The sequence below is a fragment of the Cherax quadricarinatus genome, chromosome 19 (genome assembly GCF_038502225.1).
Source record: "Cherax quadricarinatus isolate ZL_2023a chromosome 19, ASM3850222v1, whole genome shotgun sequence".
NCBI classification, from domain to species: Eukaryota; Metazoa; Arthropoda; class Malacostraca; order Decapoda; family Parastacidae; genus Cherax; species Cherax quadricarinatus.
Genome location: NC_091310.1, coordinates 14,142,747 through 14,161,493, shown reverse-complemented (window position 1 = coordinate 14,161,493; position 18,747 = coordinate 14,142,747). Strand labels below are relative to the sequence as shown.

The 18,747-nt window shown below is 36.6% G+C and overlaps 1 protein-coding gene across 1 annotated transcript in view; it reads right to left on the bottom strand.

Moving 5' to 3' along the window:
- Positions 1–15,810, bottom strand: part of LOC128688246 (protein amalgam-like) — a 696,845-nt gene extending 681,035 nt beyond the window's left edge. Inside the window, exon 1 of the mRNA XM_070086552.1 lies at positions 13,760–15,810. Within this exon, the coding sequence (XP_069942653.1) occupies positions 13,760–13,859 (100 nt within the window). The 5' untranslated portion in view covers positions 13,860–15,810. The remainder of the gene's footprint in view (positions 1–13,759) is intronic.
- Positions 15,811–18,747: the final 2,937 nt, after the last annotated feature.

The following is an 18,747-nucleotide window of genomic DNA, read 5'->3' as shown; positions in this document are numbered from 1 at the left end:
ACACACACACACACACACACACACACACACACACACACACACACACACACACACACACACACACACACACACACACACACAGTAAAATGGGCTTCACTCTCATAAAAACTCGTTACAGCTCTCGGTAACACAGTTTTGGATAAGAGAGGAGCAGTTTGTCGCATTTTTATCTCTTGAAAAGGCATATCAATAGCGTGGATATGAGAGCATTATAGGTAGTGTTGCACATGTATTAAATGTATGATATGATGTAGGAAGCTGTAAATAGCTTTTATGAGGAGAAAGAAGTTGAAGTTCTGGCATGTAGAAAAGAAGTTGCATGTTTTCCAGTTAAATACTACCGGATTTGTTTAATGCTCTAATGGGTCAATTCCTGAAACGAAGAAACAGTAGGTGTGGTCTTAAAATTTAATAATTTAAAATAAAGTGGGAACTAAGTTGCTGTTTGCTGAGGGTACCGGGATTCTGAGAAATTCAAAGCATGAGGTGTAGAATTACATGGACGAGTTCAGACGGGAGTGCTAAGAAACGATTCTTCAAGCGACTGCATGAGAGATCAAAGAGGAGACACCTGGTGGACTTTTAAGAAATAGTATTGAGGAAGTATATGTGTTTAGATATTAGGGATAGACTATGTCGACAGATGAGACCCTGAAAGGAGTTGTGAATCAAAGAATAAGGGAAGGATTCGAACCCATGGAAGGCAGTCTTTCCTAAGTATTTTTCATTACACTAAGAAGGCACTCATCTTACCGGATGGAAATGTTTGACATTTCTCCTTACACCTGCTGCCCCTGTTCACCTAGCAGCAAGCAGGTACCTGTATGTAAGCCGTCTGTTCTCGCATCCTGGGGCGGGTAGGATACCGTATATAGGGCTGGGCTTCGAAATGAGCTGAAGTATGATAACAGCTCTTAGCCTGTGAAATTGATCTGTGTAAAAAAAAAAAACACTGCTATGAGCCCCATTGTAAAATAGGGGCCCATGCTAGCCCTCTTATCCTAACATACTTAGTAGTAAGCGCACTGGCCTCTTAGTATTAGAACTGTCTTCCCATGGCTTCATATCATCTCCGCTTCTTGAGATGTTTATGACTGCATTATTACGATTTTGGGAGTGATGAGAGTCTAGCATTCTCGATACTTTTATGTTCGTGTAACACTATATTGCCCATGTCGTACAAAATAGGCATATTTGATGACCGCCAGCAGGGTAGGGTGATTCAATGAACGATGCAGATACATCACCACTCATTTAATAACTTGCCAAAAGTGTGTGTACATCACACACTCTCATCCTTCAGAGTGGAGGCGCTGTACTTCCCAAATCTATGTTGCTCATTATATAATACATCATATATGTATATTTGGTGAATAAATCTTACACAATATAGTATTAGCATTATTTTGTATATAAAAGATTTGCAAAAGACAGCCATGATGATTTACACTGGGTGGATATGTTGATATACACTAAAGAGTAGCATTGATTTACTCAGGGAAGCTACAGTGATCTACACGGGGCAACGACAGTGACTTACACGTTGCAGTTACAGTGTTTTAAACTGGGCAGCAACAGTGAATTACACGGAGCAGCTACAGTGATTTGCACGTGGCATCAACAGTGATCTGAATTGGCGGCTACAGCGAATTATTTGGAGAACCAACATTACACGGGGCAGCTATAGTGAGTTACACTGACCAGCTACAGTGATTTACATTGTGCAGATACAGTGAGCTGCACGAGGCAGCTACTGAAAGGTGATTCATACGAGGCAAATACAGTTATTTATATACTGCACCTACTGTGATATACATGCGGCAGAAACAGTGATTTCCATGGGCTAGCTGCAGAAAGAGAGAGAGAGAGAGAGACAGAGAGAGAAAGAGAGAGAGAGAGAGAGAGAGAGAGAGAGAGAGAGAGAGAGAGAGAGAGAGAGAGAGAGGGGGAGAGAGAGCCTGAGTGACCTTCACCTCATCCCAGAATCCCATGCCTATGCAAATAAGTGTACTCTGACATTTACTAATCCAAGAGAGGTAACACCACCTGCTCTCAGGTATTTCAATCAACAGTTTACAGATATATCAGCCCGGGAAAAACGATGTTTTTGAGAAGGCATAAATGATGATTGTCTCTAAGCACAATAATGGTAATTCTGGAGCAGCAGTAGGAATTCATGGGAGAGCGATGACACACATGGATATGCTAGGGGTGAAATTTTATTACAAACTGGCAATGAAGAGTCACGTGATAAATCTCGCAAGGCAGCCTGAAGCTAACATCACTCGGCGTGTCTCGTAAGTGTTCGACAGTAGAGGCTGCAAAACTGTTTGAAGATTCACAAGTACTCTCATACCTCAAGTAGGTTCCATTATTTGAACTGTCTGCCCCTCTCCAGCCTAAGACTTCTCAACAGAGCAGAGAACCAAACCAGACGACTTGTCTCTCGCCTGTACCAGGCCTATGCACGTAAAGGGCCCGAAGAACTGGAATTCATTGCCAGAACACGCTAAAGGACCCCTGTCTGCAAATCTGTTTAAGGCCCTACTAAGAAATCACCTCATCACCCAAAATTAACCAGGCAAACCGTGCCTATTACCTACCAGTTACTCAAAAGCTACTCTAAATTTTATTGTTTAAATAGTACTAAATTATAATACATCAAAGATATGTTGCATTACCTAATAGAATATTAAATTCTCTTGTACTCACCGTAACTAATTTAATGACCAGATGAACTATTATTGCCTTCCTAATCTTAAGTTAATTTTTAAGTTTGCCCGAAGTGCTCTGCATACAAAAGGGCTTTTGGCATGTGCTCCTAACTATTATATTTCTCTGTACAACCATGTATCATATCAAAATAAACTTTTCATTCTTATTCTAAGATAGATCTGTCATTCCAGCAGAGCCTTTAGCACCAGAAAAAATGTGGATGGTCTTATTGTTATGTACAAGGCCAATATTGTCAAGGTACCACACATCGTAGTCAGCAAACACCAAATACATTCTGTCTATACTTTTCTGAATATTTTAGGAAACTGTTGTTTGTTAGTCGTACAAAATAGCTGAGAGCTCGTCTCAGTGTTTATACTGTGTATGTCAAGACAAAATACACATACATAAGATCATGTTTGACTGAATTTCATTTCACAGGCGCTGCATGATCCATATGAATTTACCACTCAAGGGAATATAAAAAAAATACCCTTCTCAAGAACATCACTTCATCTGAGATCATCCATTCCTAGAATGACTCGCGTCTAAAACTTGTTCGTACACCATAACAACATCGATGAAATAAAGTCAGTTGACCAAATGAAATCGCTGGTCCACAGCTGGCACCAACTTCATCCTGTTTCCTATTTTTATTATTTCATAACAACAACAAAAAACTTTCCACTGAGCTGTGGTGTGCAACAGTTCTTACGTGGAAAATAAAAGGTAGAAGCTCTTAAACGCAGTAATACCCTTGTGTAAATAATAGAGATAGAGAGTGAGAGAGAGATAGGGAGTGAGGAGTGAGTGTGTGTACTCACCTATTTGTGGTTGCAGGGGTCGAGTCCTAGCTCCTGGCCCCGCCTCTTCACCGGTTGCTACTAGGCCCTCTCTCTCCCCGCTCCATGAGCTTTATCAAACCTCGTCTTAAAACTGTGTATGGTTCCTGCCTCCACTACGTCATTTTCTAGGCTATTCCACTGCCTTACAACTCTATGACTGAAGAAATACTTCCTACTATCTCTCTGACTCATTTGTGTCTTCAACTTCCAATTGTGTGTGTGTGTGTGTGTGTGTGTGTGTGTGTGTGTGAGTGTGAGAGAGAGAGAGAGAGAGAGAGAGAGAGAGAGAGAGAGAGAGAGAGAGAGAGAGACAGACAGACAGACAGACAGAGAAAGAGAGAGAGAGGAAATAATAATGTGTGAGTGGCTAAGACGCTCCAGCTTCCAACTTGCTCCAGAAAGATCACTTGGAGCCTGAGTGTATATTAAGGGCTTTACCAGTCACCGAATTGTTTCTGTCGTGCATTACTCACGGATAATTTTTAAGAAACCATTTACATGTAACATGTAATGAGTTAAAAAGTGCACAGACAGAAAAGTGCGTTATTGTCAACGCAATTTTAGTATAGTAGGTTTTATTTCTGTAGACAGTAGTGGCTGCAAGGATACGAAGGTTTGGCGGTATATATAACGGTGAATAAATTTATCGCAACACATGAAGAGAGGTGAGCAAGAGTAAGCAGCCCGGTTAAATTTTTTGTGTGTTCTTGTCACCCAATGACGAATGGATATTTTCCTTATACAGACAAAGACATACTGTACATAATATTGTAGAGAGGATGGGCATATTATTGATAGTAGTGGTTAGCGCACTCGCCTGTAAGTTTAATCACCACCCGTTCTGTGATTTGTTTGTAGTCGTTGTTTTTATTATTTCCTGAGTCAGTTGCAGTAGTGGTGGTAGTAGTGATAGTAGTAGTAGTAGTAATTGTATTAGTATTATTAATAGTAGTAGTAATAGCAATCGTATTAACAGTTGTAATAGTAGTAGTAACAGAAGTATTATTATTTGTATTAGTAACAGTGTATTTGACAGTCAGTATGACGACACTACTTATAGCCATTCACTTGATTATTGGTAGCGCTTGCGGGTCATAATCAATGAACCCGGGTTCAAACTTGGGGTAAAGAAGGCTTCCAGAAAGTTTGCAAACACTTATTACTTGTGCTCGCGTAGCAGTAAATAGGTGCCTAGGTATCACCTGAGTCTTATGTGTTGCATCCAGTTTTAGAAATTAAAATATTCTTCACAGTCGCTGTCCTGGAAAATTGCTGATTCGATGACACACGTGTAGTTAGTGGGGTTTAAATCTAAAAAAAAAAAAAAACTAAATAATCTGATTTCAAAGAACATTCACATTTCTTTCGTCAAATAAATAGCTTGAGTACTTTTGTGTATATTTATATTTATTTGTAATATCGCACTAACAAGTTTAGATAATGAGAGAGAGAGAGAGAGAGAGAGAGAGAGAGAGAGAGAGAGAGAGAGAGAGAGAGAGAGAGAGAGAGAGAGAGAGAGAGAGAGAGAGAGAGAGAGAGAGAGAGAGAGAGAGAGAGAGAACGTAGTAAGATACTAATATAAACTTTCAAACAAAACAGACACATATAGTCAAAGAGACACACATAATAAAAATCAGAGATAAAGATTTCACGTGCATGTATGAACTGAGGTGTAGTAGTAGTAGTAGTAGTAGTAGCAGTAGCAATAATAATAGTAATAAAGTTGGTAGAATTACCGACAATATGTAAAGTAAAAGGACACAAGTGCAACTAATGTGACATTTATTGTGGCAACGTTTCGCTCTCCAGGAGCTTTATCAAGCCATTACAAACAATACATTGCTCTACCATATTGTATTACTTTTGTCACTACCACTACTACTACTACTACTACTACCACTAGTGAACATCGAAATGGTACCTCACTAGTATTCACCTCACTCTGAGCCTTTATATACCCTCTGTGTCCATGTATTGTTTGTAATGGCTTGATAAAGCTCCTGGAGAGCGAAACGTTGCCACAATAAATGTCACATTAGTTGCACTTGTGTCCTTTTACTTTACAGCAATAATAATAGTTGTAGTAGTAGTCGTGGTAGTAGTTGTTGAAATAGTAGTAATAGTAATAGAAGTAGCAGCTGCAGTGTTGGTTGGTCTGACTATTGCTCTCCAGTACACATCAGCTCAATAATACACAAGTTGACTAACATGTTTTGATCAGGTTTTCCACAGCCACTGAGAGTGATATGGTGGTGATTAGCTTTGATTCTTCGGTCGACAATGTAACAACAGTTCAATAAGGGAATGAATACCGTAACACCTGAAGCGACAGTATCATGGTACACCATGTGGATGTTGCCCTCCAGAGTAGTCTGTTACTGATTTATCGCTGAACCTGTTCATCTCATTCATTGCTAAAATTCTGATGAGAAAAATTATCGCCCTTTAATCTGAAGGAAATGGTTTAAAGGAATGCGCTCCTAGACACAGTCAGCCAAGCAGTTCCCAGAATCCCTCAACACAAACAGATTACATATTTTCGAGGAAGGAGTAGCCCTTGAATTTCACACATCTCTACCAATCTGGGTTTTCCATTATACGTTAGTAACTGTTCCACAAACTATTCCTTATAACTTACTGTAACTTACATATTAAACAGAACTCATCACTCTTGGATATTCTTCATTAATTCCAAACTGCTGAAGGCAGTATCAATGAATGTTGAGATATAAATAAACTTTCAAACATGTTATAACAAATATATAAAACTAATATTTATAATGTTGTACGCCATGAAGCTCAGCCAACAACGGTTTTTTCTTTGCTTATATAACTTAGAAATAAGGATATAATTTAAACATGAAGTATTCAGGAGGAAAAGTCCGAGTTTCGCCAGTCATTTACTGCTGGAAACAGCGAGCGCCATCTATTGGGAGAATTTCAAAACTCTCAAAGTATAAGAAAATATATAAATGGTAAACTGTTTGCATTTCACCTGGGGGAATAACAATTTATATGAATGTTTCAATTCCATTTTATGATTTCCTTGGTAATTGGCCAAAGCTACTACACGAGGTGAGGGGCATGCCTGTGAGCCCCTAACCCAACCCCCCCGGTCCTATTCCCGCACATTGTGTGCTGAGATCAATGGATGGTCCTTCCAAGATATGATAAATATCCTCACCCGAAAACGTATATAAAAATAAGTACAAACAAAATGAGTAATGAGAGACTGGAAGAGGGACAAGTGTTTCAAGTGTTAGACGCGAAAATCAAAATCAATAAGGTATTCCTCCCTTATGTTGAAAATGGTGTAACATACAGACAAGTTGATGTTTAAGACACATGTCCGACAGTTGGGTATCTTCATTGTTGAAACGTTTCGCTGCGGGTGTAGTAGTGAAATGAAGGTGATGTAATCAGCCCATCAACCTTGGAGATATGAGGTGGTCAGTCCCTCGACCTGAAGACTTCAGCTCCATGGAACTGAACTCTTCCCCAGGCTGAGGGACTGACCTCCTCAAATAATATTTCTCCAAGCTGATGAATTGATTACATCATCTTCATTTCACTGCTACACCTGCTGCCTCTGTATTTGACTGAAGAAGTCTACTGTGAAGGCGAAATGTTTTAAAATAAAGATACCCAACTGTTGCATATGTATTCCTCCCTTTCTTATTTTATTATTTTTTAAACACAGTTCATGCTCCCAGACTGATATCCAAGCTCCATTTTTTAAATCCCTTATAATGGAATTTTTGTGTGTGTCCGTGATTTTACCATGAATGTTGGTTTTTATAATACAGAATAAAACGTTTAGCAACTCTTACAACATTCTTCGTATTCCAGTGTAGCTCCAGTTAAGGTAACGGTATACACTTCCCAACCATGCGAGCCATAACAGTCACCTAACACTCGAGTACATATTTAATGTAGCAAGTACCAGGGTAGCAGTGGCTGCCAGGAGTCTTCCCAGGCGAGAGAAAACAGACCACTGAGTTGCGAGATGAAAGCTCTGACAACAAAGACACAAGTGCAAAGAAAGTATAGCAGACATTGCACTTTAAAAATTGAAAGATTTTCTTCATTATAATAGACATTCACGTTTACAATACAAATTCACGTTTACACTATACAAATCAAACTTTCTATTTTTTTTATAAAACATGAAGAACTTTACAAAGCATGACTGTGTGTGTGTGTTAGGATTTTAGTGAAGAGATTTACAAGACAGATTTCTCATACATGACACATGGGGTTGTTTCATATATGATAAGTAAGGAACGTGAGAGATACATACCTCTCAGTGTATATACATAGAGATACGCTTCTCTCACTGTGTATATACACCTCAGTGAATGTGCACTAAGTGATGTTACTTCTCACTGTAAATACACTGAGATATATCTTTCAGTTTATAGATTAATAGATGCAGTGCGCTGAGTTTACATACACTGAGATACACCTTTCAGTGTGTATATTGAGAGACACACTAAGACATGTACACCTCTTAGTGTGATTACACTAAGAGATAACACTGTTGCAGTGTACGTACACTGAGAGCCATAAATCTGTCACTGTATATACTATGTGTGATACCGTAACACCTCTCAGTGTACATACACTCAGGGATAACATCTTTCTTAGTAGGGATTTCTGGTTTACAGTTTCCTGCGTTACCAAATGAGTGGCATATCGGTATTACACAATATACCCAGATCAGATAAGGTTTTGCATTATATATGTGAGGAGCACCAACTCTATCTTAGGACGTTAGGTAGTGATCCCCTTGTTTTTTTTTTCTAAAAGGGTGTAAAGTCTAGTTCCAGTAAGCCAGCAGGTCATCATGATCAGCAGTGATTTGTCATATTTCCTGACGAAATTACTATCACAGGATCAGACAAATTAGTAAAAAAAATATATAAATTTAATTTTAAACGAAATAAATTTATTTTTAAACGATATAAATTTATTTTTAAACGATATAAATTTATTTTTAAACGATATAAACTTATTTAAAAAAAACATTCCTCTGATTCCTCTAGGCCTCTCTAACGAGAGCTTAAAAATTTTATTTCCAGTTCCAAACATTCCACCGTAGTATGGTATCCAAACCCCACAAAAACAGAAAATATATTTTCAAGGATGAGTTTCAAAATAGATTCCAAAGTTAAGAAAAATAAATCGCAACGAACCAAGGAAATTGCAGATATTCTCGTTAGTAGATATATTTCGAAAAAGGAAATTTGATAACCACAAAATAGATCGTAAATTATTTAATAAACTGGTTAGTGCACTACTGGTATAGGATCCAAGAAGAGAGAGAGAGTGTGCTAATGGATCCCGAGACCCAAAAATTCCAAATGAAAAATTAATTCTGATTATAAAAAGAACGAGTATAACAATGCCCCGGTAACTGCTAAAAATAGTGAAACACACACACACACACACACACACACACACACAGGTCGAGGCTGTAAATATTCAATAAAAAAAAGGCGTAGAGGTGAGCATAACGCCGAGCATATCGCCAGAGGCACCCATCAGTTGAATAACTTTTACATCGAATGCTCGTTTGACATCTAAAAATATCGTTCATGAATCTCGATAAAGGATTATTTACTATTTAAAACATTTATCAGGCACATCCTACAGCATGAAGCTCTAGCAAGAAGTATGCAGCCAGGCTACTGCCGGAGCGAAGGATAATAAACTAAAGGAAAGAGGATAAAGAAATTTGAACAACCTGGAAAGACACGAGGAAAACATGCAAGAACCAAAGGGATTTGATGAGTGAAAGGGATAAACAGGTCTAAAACGAGGAAAACGAGCATAGCAAGGCACAGCTAGAAGATAGAGACACATACGGGCCTCAAGAACATCAGGAAGTATTTCCTAAGGCAGGCTGCATGCATAGATTTAAGTACAGGTATGAAAGAGCCCACAAGAAAGTAGCCTTGGCGAATGGCTAGAGATAGTGCTATGTGCTATAAGCTGAGACTCAACACATGTAAAGGAGTACACACACAGCGCAAAGGTTCGCAGCAAGACTAGTCCCGGGGCTAAGGGGTATGACCTACGAGGTGAGATTAAGGGAAATCGACCTGAGAACACTGAAGGACAGGAGGGATAGGGATAACATGATAACGACATATAAAATACTGAGAGGAAATGACAAGGTAGATAGGGACAGGATGTTTGAGAGATGAGACACAGCAACAAAGGTCACAGTTGGAAGATGAAGACTGAGATCAGTCACAGGGATGTTAGGAAGTGGAATAGGCAGGATCCATGCATATATTTAAGAAGAGGTATGATTTAGCTCATGGAGCAGGAAGAGTGACCTAGTTGCGACCAGTGAAGAAGCGGGGCCAGGAGCTAAGACTCGAACCCTAGAACCACAATTAGGTGAGTACACACACACACACACACACCTTTCACATTTTTGTTCCGTATTTTAAAATATATTCACGCGAATAATCAAATTATGTATAAATGTGTTTGTGACGAAAATTAACATGGCATTCTAACCATGCTAAAAGAGATTTAACCCAGTATAGATTGATCCTAGTTAACCTATCAAAGATCAGGCTAAATTTAGCTTTTTCCAGTTTGATCGTAAGAAAATTTATTACATATTTGTTTATAGGGAATCTTACAGTCACAGCTATTAGTATTTTGCGGGGAATCATTAATCATTAGTTTTTTAATGCATCAAGATTTGTAAAAACAGTAAAAAAAAACTTATGATTAAAAACTACACCGAAAATTGTGATGACTGCGGCTGTAAGATTCCCTTTTAAATAATGTAATGAAGGTTATTACGGTCAAACTGGGAAAAAATCTTGATCTAAGATTACAACATAAATATAACATCAAAACTGGACAAGAGTTTATTCACGTGAGAAACTTTAACCAAACAATTGGTTTCAAGAGGCCGAGAACTTTGTATCAAGTAGGTCTATGGTTGAGAAAAATATAAACGAATCAAAAGTTATAAAATAAAGTTTTGGTTTTAATATAAATATTTGGTTTAGGTTTATACAAATTAGAGTGATTCACAATAATAAAACTTTGGAAGAATTTAAGCTATGTTTGACAGGTCCTCGACCATCCCACCCTCATCATAATAAGACGTGACCGTCAGGATATATCTCACACTTATATAGGTTTCTGCTGTTCTATTATTTTTATAGGTTCTTGATAACGTAAGAGTTCATGAAATCGCTCTTGGATTTCACTAGTTTTTCACAGTGGTTGTTCTGAATGTTGTGATATCACCTGTTTAATGGGATCTCTTTCTCAATTTTCATTATTTACATTATTTCTTATTCTCTCTCTCTCTCTCTCTCTCTCTCTCTCTCTCTCTATATATATATATATATATATATATATATATATATATATATATATATATATATTGTGAGACATATACATATATGATCTGTGTGTCGACGCGTGGACACGACTTGTGAAATAGTAAAAAAAAAAAGTGGAATCAATTTTTTATACGTGAATGAATGACGGACAGTTTGTCTTTTTTATATTCTTTGTGAAGTGTACTACACTTTCTCTGTCCATCGAATGAAATTTTGAGAGTGGACGTTATCCGCGTTGCTTCGGGATGTTGAAGAGTAGAACATGATGCAAGTTCCTTACCCGAATTACCTTAATATTCTTGTATCTCGTACACGCACGTTAATTCGGAACTCTCGGTTTTAAATAAAATCTAAGGGATTCTCTTTTTTCCGTAACATGAAGTATAAGCATGTCTTATAACACTTCTGCCACTGTTAACCTAGCAGAAATTAGGTACCTGCATGTTTGCCGGATATTGTGGGTTGCATGATGAAGAATGGTAGAATTTAAGATAAGTCTGGGATTCGAAATCCACTGTGGTAAGTTAACAGCTCATAGTCTATTTCTTTATGTAAAAAATACTGCAGTAAGTAATATGGCATACTATATTTCTTTGGTGGAAATAGGCTGAAATATTCATGATTCCTTATATGTACACACCAACCTCTCATGAAAATGTTGTTTGATGCTAGGAAGTAGAATTTTCCTCTCTTTCTTCGCATCAAACCTGATTATCTCTCATGCCACTGACACGGTATAACTCCTATGGATTTACCTCCTCTCGATAAATTATTTTATTGTGTTATTCTTTTCATATTCAGAGGCCTTAATTATGGAAAGTGTGTCTGAATATATTTGTGAACGTCTCTGCTTGTACACCGAGAAGTACGTATCTCTGTCTATAGATTAGCGTTTATTTTATATTTCATCAGGAAACAGGAGAATTTTTATATTTCAGATAACGGAGGAAGAATATAACACGATTATTATTTGTTATGGCAGTGTGGGAGTCATCCGGTGTCCGGGGAGCTGGGAGATAATCAGGTCTGATCCAACGCAGAGGAAGGAGACACGAATTCAATAAGTTTAGATCCCTTCACCTGTATCAAGGTTCCTTCCCCTTGCCCTGAAGGTCTGGCATGCCAGGAGAAATATTCAGGGAAGGGATCAATATCATCTCCTGCGCGTCCATCCCTGGAGTGAGCTTACCCAGTGCTCACAAAACACACAGAATTCGTAAACAAATTCAAGTGTTCACGAGAAAAAGTACAAAGTTCACAAAAACCAAATGTTCAAAAAAGCCAAGTGCTTACCAGCCAAGTGTTCAGGAAAAAGCCAAATGTTTGCATATAAAGTGTTCACAAAAAATACCAAGTGTTCACAAAAAATTGTTCCAAAGAAATAGGGATATTCACCAGAAACTAAGATGTTCACAAGAAAACCAGATGTTCACAAGAAAACCAAATGTTCAGAAGAAAACCAGATGTTCACAAGAAAACCAGATGTTCAGAAGAAAACCAGATGTTCACAAGAAAACCAGATGTTCACAAGAAATTCAAGTGTTAACAAAAAATAAAAAGTTTTCACAAAATAGTGAAGTGTTCAGGAGAGAGCCAAGTGTTCAGGAGAGAGCCAAGTGTTCAGGAGAGAGCCAAGTGTTCAGGAGAGAGCCAAGTGTTCAGGAGAGAGCCAAGTGTTCAGGAGAGAGCCAAGTGTTCAAGAGAGAGCCAAGTGTTCACAAGAAAGCAAGATGCTCACAACAAAGACAAATGTTCACAAGCAAAGCGTTCAAAGAAAGCTAAGTGTTCACTAGAAAAAATAGTGTTAACAAGAATACCAGGTGTTCAAAAAGTGTTCATGAGAATAGTGAGTGCTCAAAAGATATTTAAGTGTTCACAAAAAAATAGGCATTATGATGAAAGCCAAGTGTTCATGAGAAAACCAGATGTTCACAAGAATGCCAAGTGCTCCCAATAAAATCAAGCGTTCACAAAAATATTAAGTGTTCACAGAAATATCAAGTGTTCACAAGAACTCCAGATGTTCCCATAAAAGCAAAGTGTTCAAACAAAGACTATATTTCCGAGTTTGTGTTGAACGAACATTCCGACATAACGTGTGCGAATGTTGCATGTTCTCTCTTAATACAGCAAATTAATAATGTCTGATTGTATAATACCATCGGGAATACGCATATATACCGATAATTATCTTTGTTTACATACGTGAAGAGCTGTGTTTCTGTGGGTGTATATACACCCACAGGAGGGAATTTCTGTATGCACTCCAAGAGAGGTGTGTATCTCACCGGATATCCAGATGTTTGAAGGATTGTGCTTAAAAACCGAGAGGTGTGGATCAGGGAGTCTTGATTATTATCATTATTATTACTATTGATATTTCTGCCATAATAACCCAAGTGTAGTTCCAGTGCTTTAGACCTCATCAACTAATATTATTTGATTATTTACTTGTTTGTAAAATATCTGAACTACAGATATATATATATATATATATATATATATATATATATATATATATATATATATATATATATATATATATATATATATATATATATATATATGTGTGTGTAGTGTATGTGTGTGTGTGTGTGTGTGTGTGTGTGTGTGTGTGTGTGTGTGTGTGTGTGTGTGTGTGTGTGTGTGTGTGTGTGTATGTGTGTGTGTGTATGTGTGTGTGTGTGAGTGTGTGTGTGTGAGTGTGTGTGTGTGAGTGTGTGTGTCTGTCTGTCAATATTTAACTTACAATGTATGTCTCTCACCCTTTACCTATTTATGCACTGCTCTGAAAAAAGCCGCTTGGGAAATTCTACTCACCTCTGGGTGGTGCGGCGTGTGCCTCCCCGCAGCTGAGTGGAAGGAGGGCCAAAATGATTGAAATTCCCAACACAGCCACGGCCAGCATCGCACGACACATCGCTCCTGGCCCTTTCTCACGTCCAACTCGATGGCTCACTCCTTCACTAATGTCCTAATTCTTTTTCTTGTCACACTTTCAGAGGTTCAATTCATCAGATTTATTCTCAGTTCATCAGATTTTCATTCAGTTCTGCGTTTCTTACTTCATACGAGTTTTTCAATTCACGTTAGAAAATGTCTATCATTATTTTTTTCTGATACGTTACCGTCTCACACTTTTTTTTTTTTTTTTTTAGAACAAGTGTATTTACGACTGGTCTGTTAAAAGTAAAGTTGTAAGTGAAAATTGATGCACATTGCTGTTTCTAAGTTGGAGTTTTGTACATTATGTGGGAGATGTGACTTCTATATTTAATGTCAAGTAGGCAGTTGTGTTTATCATCTTAAATTATTTTTTTGGTATCGCGCTACATGGTCGAAAGAGTAAGGAAGTTTTTCATTCTGTTTTACCTGTGTTCTGAGATGATTCTTTCTCTCATATCGTCAATGCGTAAATCTTTGGTAAAGAGAAACCTCCTGGAATTTCTTTACAGGCTGTATATACAGGAGGAAACTATACCTTTTGCTGATGTTAAACTTAAATAAAAATTTAATTCTAGTTCCTCATAAAAACGTGATATTACATACACTCGGATTTTGCTTTTAGAGGCTAATCTGTCTAGTTTATAATATTTATTCTCTAAAACATTTATAAAAACATATTTTACTGTTGGGATGTTAATTCAAAGAGTAACTATGATTTTCCTTCTAAATTCTGTTCAGTAAGATATAACTTGTCTCTACTCTAAAAATGTATGTATATACAGTACGTATATGTACACGAGATAAAGATGTGATGCAATGCTGTAAATCGCCTAAGAAAACATTGTATGTCAACTTATTATTACAGGCTACTGTCAGCACCTTTTTGATAAATAATGCACTTGAATATATACACAAACATGTTAGCTTGACTAGCTTGTCAACATACAATGTCACACTCACGTCTGCCTTATTTCATCCGGCTGCAACATGCAATGCTAATCTTCGTTACTAAGTAAAAATGATTTCATAACATTACAAATTCTCTTCTCATAAAGAAAGTGCATTTATATCTTCACTGGAAACTTTTCTCTATACATGCTTGAAGTTCTTGAATCACTTATAATGATATTCTATACATGCTTTATTTTCAGTTATTATTAGTGTTTCCAAGCTTGTAACGATTAAAGACTTAAGGCAAATATAATGCTGGAACTTAGGAAGGTGACAGCACCGTATGCATTGCTTTTAGAAATTAATTTTCAAAAGAATGTTTGAGTACAAGGAAATCCGTTTACCGCATTAATATACACTCTCAAAACTTTTATTCTACTCCTTCACTTATTTTTTTTGTCGCTGCCTCTTATAATTCCTTTAATTAACAACTCTACTTGGTAAGGCGGAGTCCAGGGTTATAATTTTAAAAGTAAAGAAATAGGAACTTCTGCTGAAGATCACGTTGAGAAACATCATATTTCCTTCAAGTTAAGGCAGTTTGTGGCCTAGCATAAGCTACCACTCAGTCCAGTTAGCAACCATTGTTGTGTACATAGCAGTAGTTTCTGCAGATGTGTAGCCTTGAGGTGGACAACGGCGGTGAACGACGATAAGAGACAGCCCGCAAGAGTATGTGTCCGAGTGAAGCTCGGGTAGGTGGTGCCACCAACACAGCCAGCACTGTACTGACTCCACTGCCCGTCTGCTCTGGCCTGGCTGCCACCACCACCATACCGTCTCCACATCGAGCACGCGCCCTGCCATCCTCACTCTACGGTACTCAGTAGTATCACTAATGACCATTGGAAGCGATCAAGGTTCCAGATTTGAACCATTACGCTCTGCAGTTGTCGCAGTATTAAATTAATCAAATAAATGTCTTAAATAAGTACTCTGTTATAAAACGTAAATTATACTATGCCGATTTTCTCTTGAACAGTTTTTAGATTTATTTAATAAGTATTTGGTGCCAACCAAACCGCGTAAATGTTTTCTAATTCTCAACATTCGATAATTAAATTAACATATTTTTCACTACCACCTAAAATAAATAACATTTCACGCATTGCTAATGGTAAAAATCTCATCAAAGTCGTATTAATAGTATGAATTAAAAGGAATGACAATACAAACTGCAAATTAACAACGTCATTTCTTGTGAATTCTGAAGAGAGTTTATCATTGTCAGAATAATGTGCCTCCTAACTTATGTTGAACACCATCGAAACTAATTTCCTCCCTATTAACGTTGAATCAGTGATAAGTTAATGACATTAAACGTCCATGACTCGGGAGTTTGACAGCAAATGTTCAGAGCAACAACAGCCTACACGCTACTGGCCTTTTTCTTTGATCGCTCATAAAGAAACTGGCTAGTTACAGTAATTTCTTTGAGAGGTATTCATTCAGAAAGACAAATATCGATATCTATCTATCTATCTATCTATCTATCTATATATATATATATATATATATATATATATATATATATATATATATATATATATATATATATATGTACATATATATATACATACATACATATATACATACATACATACATATATACATACATACATACATATATATTATTGTACCCACGAATGAGTGGTATTGACCAATAATAACACGGCACTAGCCAAGGACTAGAACCCATGTTGTATATATAAACGTATAAGAAAAAATTCTTGAAAGAACATAATTTTAAATGAGTTCTTGCTAATTGGTCAGTTTTACCTATTCGGCATGACATACATACACACACACACACACACACACACATACACACACACACACACACACACACAAACACACACACTCAATATATATATATATATATATATATATATATATATATATATATATATATATATATATATATATATATATATATATATATATATATATATATATAATGTCGTGCCGAATATGTAAAACTGGTCAATTAGCTAGAACTCATCTAAAATTAAGTCCTTTCTAAAATTTTCTCTTATACGTTTAAAGATATATTTTTTTCATTAATATTAATGTAAAAATTTATAATTTTGCACCAATAGAATCTTAGAAAACTTACCTAACCTTATTATAACAAAAACAATTTATTTTAGTCTAACTCAACTAAATATATTTTATATATAAGTTTACAATAATTTAATACTAAACACAGTGAAATATATTTTTTTCGTTAGGTTCGGAATGATTTTGGCGAAATTATTGCATACACAAATTTTCGCTTGTCTTATATGGAAAGATGAGCGTTGCTATTTAAGTCAAGATCTCAAGTTGTGCCTATTCGGCACGACATATACATATATGTATATATATATATGCAATCGAGGTTCCATGTGGGAAACGAAAGTTGAGTAGTAAAAACATGACTAAGGCTGTGAGGAATACCATCTTTAAAGGATATCCGATTTCTTTGTTAACGTTTCTTATTTTCTTCCAACCATCATCAGAATATGAAAATATTTTACATTAAAAATATAGTACGATTTTAAAAACAATAAAGTTCTAACTACAGGAATAGTTAGATAACCCAACCAAAATAATTTAATCTATATAATTTGTAACGGACTTTCATTTACTTACCTATGTAGAAAACGAACATTTTTAAGAATATAGAATTAGAGTTATGAATTTATGATCGAAGTTGAATTCATTTAGGTAGGAAAAAATCTAACTGTATTGCTACGTAAGTACTACAATAATGTAGCAATATAGGTTAAATTCTTGTATGAACTTAAAAGTAAAATAATACCAAAGTAGAGTAATATAAAATACTGCAGAGAGTAAGAGTGGAATATTATGCACATAGCTTTGACCTAAGTTTAACACATTTCAAATAAAACTAATACCTGAAGCAAAGGTTTTAGGGAGCTAATTAAAATTTTTATTAAATAAAGAAGTCAGAGAGAAATCTCATGCAAATTGCTCAGTAATACAAACCAGACGCAGTCTGTAACAGTATTCACACAATCATGATGGTTACGATAATAGTTCTAAATAATGTATTATAAGTAATTCCCTAATCTTTGAGTGGCGCCCAGTCATTGTAACCGACATAGTCCTTGTATCATTTCAAGACTGACCTTTACTCTTAGCATCAGCACAGTATGCTAACACTGTATGTTAACACTCGGTTACTATGAATACTCTATACTGATTACTGCATTTTACTGAAAAGAGACATCGTTCACCTGGAAGAATAACAATTCTCTCAGAGACTGCCAAAGAATAGTGTAAACCCTAGTAATTGATGGTATTTTATACCATTTTAATGTTCAATCTGTCAGACACTGCAACACAAGGGTATCTTGGTACAGACCTATAATCAACTTCGACAACCTCTACTAGTGAGAACGGCTGGATTTGAGAGGGACCTGACATCCCAGCATCTGCGTTCTTACTTCTACTAGTGACCTACGTCTCACCTCCTGGCGCTATATAAGGCTCCATCCTGTCACTTCAACTCCATATTGTTTCAGACTATGGAACAATGCTCTTCTCCAGACTGAGGGACTGACCACCTCAAAACTTTAAGGGTGATGGACTGATTACATCGTCTTCAAGTCTTTTCTGCTTCTATCAACTTTTCTGTACTCGACTGAAGAAGCCTACTGTGTAGGCGAAACGTTTCGAAGTAAAGATACCTAACTGTTGCATATGTGTCTTACCTAACAACCTGTCGGTATTTTATACCATTTTAATGTTCATTCTGATAAGTGTGTTTAAAAGGACACCTGAGCAAAAACTAGGAACTATTTACTAGATAAAATGTTTCTAACATTTAAGAACATAAGAATACACAATTTGCATAAGAATGGAGGAACACAGCAACTTGCCTACAGTTCCAAACTAGGCACGCC